This window comes from Carya illinoinensis, chromosome 7, assembly GCF_018687715.1.
Source record: "Carya illinoinensis cultivar Pawnee chromosome 7, C.illinoinensisPawnee_v1, whole genome shotgun sequence".
Classification (NCBI taxonomy): Eukaryota; Viridiplantae; Streptophyta; class Magnoliopsida; order Fagales; family Juglandaceae; genus Carya; species Carya illinoinensis.
Genome location: NC_056758.1, coordinates 12,581,717 through 12,588,275, shown reverse-complemented (window position 1 = coordinate 12,588,275; position 6,559 = coordinate 12,581,717). Strand labels below are relative to the sequence as shown.

Genomic DNA, 6,559 nt, shown 5'->3' with positions numbered 1-6,559 from the left:
ATGAAAACATTCTTCCTTTTACAGCTATACCATCTGATCCTCAAAATCACACATTTCTATTTCCTCCGTTAGAAAATTCATACAGTTATGATACTTTCCATAGTAATCCAGTTGATAATCCACCTGTATTATCAACTTCACAGATAAATCATCCACATATCAATGATGACCATAATGATGATCATCAAAATTCTTCTATACCTCAGAACAATGATATTTCAAACAATTCTCCACAACTCAGAAAATCCACTCGACTTAGACAAGCACCTCATTTTCTGCAGGATTATTATTGTAGTCAAGTTTCTTCAAATGCAGCTCCTTCAATTTCTTCATGTGATGGTTCTAAACAAGGTAATTTCTATTCTATCTCTCCTTTTCTTTCTGCAAATAGACTTTCCTCATCTCATAAAGCTTTTCTTGCTTCTATCACAACTTCATTAGAGCCTAAAATATATAAACAGGCTGCTCAATTTCCAAAATGGCAAAAAGCTATGCAAAATGAACTTAAAGCTTTAGAATTAAACAAAACATGGGAGCTTGTTACTTTACCTAAACATAAACAGACCATTGGTTGTAAATGGGTGTTTAAAATCAAATACAAAACTGATGGAAATATAGAGAGACATAAGGCAAGATTAGTAGCAAAAGGTTACACTCAACAAGAAGGTCTAGATTTCTTTGACACCTTCTCACCTGTTGCTAAGATTACTTCTATTAGACTTTTACTTGCTGTTGTTGCAATTAAGAACTGGCATATTCATTAGTTAGATGTGAACAATGCGTTTTTACATGGTGAACTACATGAAGAGGTCTACATGGATTTGCCTCCTGGTCTGCCCAATCAGAACAACAAAGTTTGTAAACTTTTAAAAAGTCTTTATGGTCTTAAACAGGCCTCTAGACAGTGGTTTGAAAAACTGTCTAACTCTCTCATCAGCTATGGCTTCTCTCAAGGTAAATCTGATTGTTCCTTATTCATCAAAAAGTCAACAACATCATTTATGGCATTGATAGTATATGTTGATGATGTATTGTTAGCAAGTGATAGTTTACAAGATATTGAACTATTGAAGAAGTTTCTGGATGAACAGTTTACAATCAAAGACTTGGGGCCATTAAAATATTTTCTTGGACTAGAGGTAGCAAGATCTCACACTGGGATCTCTCTTTGCCAACGAAAATATACACTGGACATTCTACAAGATACTAGCCTCATTGGTTCCAAACCTGCAGCATTTCCTATGGAATCCAATCTCAAGCTGGCTATTGATGATTCAGCACCATATGAAGATCCATCATCTTATAGAAAACTGGTTGGCAGATTGTTATACTTAACAATTACCAAACCAGATATTGCATATTCTGTTCAAGTTTTGAGCCAATTTCTAGCTAAACCGACAGTCAATCATCACAAAGCAGCAATAAGGGTACTTAGATACTTAAAGGCCACACCTGGACAGGGTTTACTCTTCTCTTCATCTTCAGAACTTCAGTTGAAAGCCTTCTCAGACAGTGACTGGGCAAGCTGCATTGATACTAGGAAAAGCATAACAGGCTTTGTAGTGTTCTTGGGAAACTCTTTGATCTCATGGAAGTCTAAAAAGCAAGCCACTATTAGTCGATCCTCTGCTGAAGCTGAGTACAGGGCTCTTGCAACTACAACTTGTGAAATACAGTGGTTACTCCATGCACTCCAAGACTTATAGATTGACCACTCTCAACCAACCCTCCTATATACAGACAGCAAATCTGCTACGTCCATTGCCACAAACCCAGTCCAACATGAAAGAACCAAACACATACAAATTGATTGCCATTTAGTTCGAGAGAAGCTGCAGGAAAAGCTCATCAAGCTGTTCTATATTCCCTCTCGGCTACAATTGGCAGACATTTTCACAAAGCCACTTGGATCATTGCCTTTTCACCATACTCTTCGCAAGATGAACACTATTAACATTCATGTTCATCTTGAGGGGGGGTGTTGGAGTATTGCATCACATATTGATAATATGGAGTTAAAATCCAAAGTAGAAAAAGCTAAAATAGTCAATACAATATAGTTAGTTAAATCTGTTATTTTGCTATAAATAGAGCACCATATCAGACTTGTAATGCACTTCTTTTCATTAATACAATTCAGTATTCTCTTCTTTTCCTCAGTTTTTCAAGTTTCTTCCTCACTAGATCGAGTTCTTATCAAACAGAACAAAGAGAGACGGTCAAACCTAGGTAAAAGAATTGAAGAACGACAGGGTTTTGATGGGAAGCAGAAGAAAGGAGGACTAGGGTTTATAAGGCGCGAAATCTGCCATTTGAAGCCCATCGGCATTCTATGTCACATGGCCTCCACGCATCTTGCTGAGCGACCCTTCACGAGTCCCTCTCTCACATTCTCTTGCATTCTCTCCTAGGGTTCTTGGTTGCGGGCTCTCCTGGTGTGCCATTCATTGTAGCTTTTTGTGGCATGGAGATTATCTATTTTTTTTTTTTTTTTGGAAAAAAAACAGAGGCTACGTCAATATCACGTGGGCTGGTTTTCAAAATTGCAAGCGGCCGAGATTTACGTGCATGGCAGGGTGGCAGAAGAGGTTGTGGTGTGGTTTGCTTGCTTCATGGCAGTTTCGTGGTGGTGCGTTATGTACGAGCAAAGAGACATGTGGCGGTGGTTGCCGTCATGGGTTGATGGTGGCTCACAAAGCAACGTAAATGAGCGTGGGTGGTGTTCCAAAGCTATTTCAGTGATGCAAGGCTATGGGCACGTATGGGTACACATGAGCGACATATGTGGGCATGGAGTTTCAGTCGTCGGTCAGTGTACGTAAGTGTTGGTTGGGTTGAGATGCTACTTTGATTTTTCATTAGGTTACTACTACGGGGGCTCACGTTTGGAGGAATCACAAGGAGGGGCTGGAGGTTGATAATGTGTATGAGACGATAGTGTGACAACCCTATATTATGGGGAAGGTGACTGAATGTGCATGGCTACGTGGGCATAAAAGTTGTGCATCTGGATTTTCATTCGTGTGTATGTTGGTTACCAAAAAGAAACCATCAGTTAGTTTTTTGTAGAAACCATCAGTTGGTTTTTTGCTAGAATGAGGGCAGGTCTATTTTGCTCCTGAATCCTGGGTCGAATTTGATGCTCATAACTTTAGTTGCCAAATACTATAGATAACCATATTCTGTCTTTGGAATGATGAACAGGTGCTTTGGCCTGAATGTGGTTGGCATCCAATGTCACTGACAGATATGATTACTTCTGCCTCAGTTAAAAAGATTTATAGAAAGGCAACGTACGTACGTTGTGCATCCATCCTGATAAGGTTCAACAGAAATGTACTGCAAAAATGGTTTTTGATATCCTTAAGGTACCATATCAATGCTTATGAGAACGTTTAGTTCTCTTCTCTTGTTCATATTCGATAACTATTACAGCCGCATATACTTCATTCTTAAGACGGGCATTCAGGGTTCATGTCGCATATACTTTCATTGGGTAGTAATATTTTTCTCTTCAATATGCGTGCCTTTTTAATTTCCTTTCCAATATAAGTTCTGGATTGGATTGTTTGACACTTCCATCTTGTTTAAATAAAATAGATATTGAAGAAAAAATTAACTTTAATGTGTCTAAATCTCTGACGACAAGTTTGGTGCAACGTAAGCCGGTGTAGAAAAAAGGTGCCGATCGGCAATCAGGCATTCTCCATATACATTTTATATAGGTATTTTCCATGAAATATTTATTGGTAAAGTGAACTCTTTTATATAGGCATTTTCCATTTTATATATATTTTATTTACATTTTTTTAATAGTTGTAGTAGTGAGTATATATATAATCAACTATTTAGATTTTTAAAATTTAGCATAAATAACGATCCGCGCATTGCATGGGTTATAGGCTCGTTATGTTAATAGAAAAGTCTGACTTTGATTGGGGAGTTTTTTTCCCTATATCATAAATACAAATTTATCCTTATTTGGCTCTTAATCTATTATGAGTTAGTGCAATCTGACCTATTTCATTTTGTATGAATAATCCCTGGTCATCCGCTTTTTTTTTTTTTTTTTTTTTTTTGCCAGCTGGAGGGGATGCAGGAAGGTGCTACAACATCTTTACCAGCAAAGTATCAGCTAGTTATTTTATTTTTCTGATGAATGAAATTCTTTCTTCTCTTCTTTTTGGTTTAACCAACATCGTGTTCTTGAATTTTGAGAACCCTATTTCTTCTCATTGGAAAATATTCTGGTGTCTGGAATGAAAATAGATGGTCACCACATGGTCTAAGTCAGTGACTAGTAATTTCCATTGCATTAACACATGCATTGCATTATTGATTGGTTTTTTTAGTGATCTGAACTTGTGATTGGTTTTTTAGAATTACTAATGGCATCAACCCAATCATCATCGCCTGTAGTTGATGACTTCGTGATGGCAACATCACTAAGAAAAATCTCGGAAGGAAATTTTTCGCCTGCCCAAAGTATAATACAGTAAAGCAACTTATCATGTTAATTAGCATATTGAGTTTGGTTTTGCATGGTGTGCTTTATCATTTTGGTTAAATGTTTGTACTATGTGCAAGGAGAAGCAAAATGTGAATTTTTTGTTTGGATGGATATATTTCACTTGATAGAAGAGAACATTCGTACAAGAGAAAATAAAGTTTGAAAGATGTGGGATGACGTACTCACACACAAGTTGGAAGTTCAGAAAAGGGAAGATAAATACGAGAGAGAGAGAGAGAGAGAGAGAGAGAGAGAGAGAGAGAGAGAGAGAGAGAGAGAGCGAGCTCTTCAGAAGGAAGATCGAAAATTATTGTGTTTGTATTGGGTTGTCACATTTGTAATAGTTTTGGCTTAGTGTGGATAAATTGTATATAAACAACACGTTGTATGAAGTAAATCATTTTTTAATAGATCAACTATAATGGTACTTCTCAAGTGTTTTGGTTGTGATGTACGAAAGGATTATTTTTAGGTTCATTAAATTAACTTTTGTAATGAAAAGTTAGGTAATGAAAACAGCATGTGCACATAGTTGCACATGAAAACAGCTTGTGCACACTGATATCTGGTTATACAGATCTAAGCTTACTTTTCATCTCACAAATATTACAGCAAATGAAACACAAAGTAAACAAATATTACAACAAATATTACAGGTCTCATTTACCCTTTATTTTAATATTATTTGGTCTAAAGGTGAGAAAATTGGTGGTGTTTGTCAGTCTTCTCGAGGGCGTGATGATTTTAATAATTGTATTCAAGATTGTGGTCTTGTTGATATCCCTTATTCTGGTAATCGGTTTTCTTGGTGTAATGGGAAGCTAGGGGGTGGACGAATCTGGGCTCAACTTGATAGAGTGTTGGTGAACACTGGCTTCTTATCAAGCTTCCCTAATAATCATTTGGAGTATCTTCCTCGCACGTCGTCTGATCATTGTCCAATGGTCACTTCTCTTTTGGTTGACAGGAGGATTGGCCCTAAGTCTTTCCATTTTTAAAGAATGTGGTGTTCTCATGAAGAGTTCTTAGTTGTGGTGCGTGAGTGTTGGAGCCAAGATTTTTAAGGCTGCCCGATGGTAAAATTCAGTAGAAAGTTAAAAAAATTGAAACAAGTATTGAAGAAGTGGAATAGGGAGGTCTTCGGTAGAGTGGAAGTAGACCTTAAAGTCATTGAAGAGGAACTTATGGAGCTGGAGAATAATGTTTAGCAAAATTATATCCAGGATATGGAAGTTGAACTTCTGAGATGCAAGCAAAAGAATGTCCAATATTTGCATAGAGAGGAGATTATGAGGTGCCAAAAATCAAGAATTAGGTGGATTAGTGAAGGTGATGAAAACATAGCCTTCTTTCATGCTTCTCTTAGATGTAAAAAGAAATTTAAAACTCTAGAGAGTATGATTCTTGAAGATGGTAGCACTCTTGATTCCGGTGAAGCGGTCCTTGAAGGGGCTGTTGATTTCTTCCAGCAACAGTTAACCACGTCAGCGGTGTCTATTGAGGATATTGGTATGAATCTCATAACTTCTGTTATTATTGAGCCTGATAATCAGTTTCTTTGCAGAGTTCCAGATTTGATGGAGATTAAGGAGGCGCTTTGGTCAATCCCGCAAGATAGTAGCCCAGGTCCTAATGGATTTTCTGCCAATTTTTTCCATCATGCATGGGATATTATCAAAGAAGACTTATTGATGTTGGCGATTGAATTTTTTGAGGGGAAGCCGTTAACCACTTTCTTTGGTGCCACCAACATTGTGTTGATTCCAAAAGTGGATGAACCAAGGGGTTTCATGCAATTCCGGCCTATCAACTTATGTTCTATTGTTTATAAAATTCTTTCCAAGGTTTTGGTGAATCGTTTGGAACCTATCATGAAGAAATTAATTTCTGATGAGCAATCAGCCTTTATTAAGTGTCGAAGCATTTTTGATAATATTTCTATTGCTCAAGAAATGATTCAGAGTATGAATAAGAAAGTGAGAAGTGGCAACGTAATGATTAAAATTGATATGGCAAAGGTGCACGACAAGGTGAATTGGAGGTTCTTGA

General features: G+C 37.1%; 1 protein-coding gene across 1 annotated transcript; it reads left to right on the top strand.

The window, feature by feature from the left end:
* Positions 1–815: 815 nt before the first annotated feature.
* On the top strand, positions 816–1,706 carry LOC122316175 (uncharacterized mitochondrial protein AtMg00810-like). The gene has a single exon (XM_043132709.1). It carries the CDS (start codon positions 816–818, stop codon positions 1,704–1,706), a length of 891 nt encoding a protein of 296 aa, XP_042988643.1.
* The last annotated feature ends 4,853 nt before the right edge of the window (positions 1,707–6,559 follow it).

Bases quoted from the DNA above. Each gene is read 5' to 3' on its own strand.
- LOC122316175 (XM_043132709.1), top strand. From the start codon at position 816: ATGGATTTGCCTCCTGGTCTGCCCAATCAGAACAACAAAGTTTGTAAA.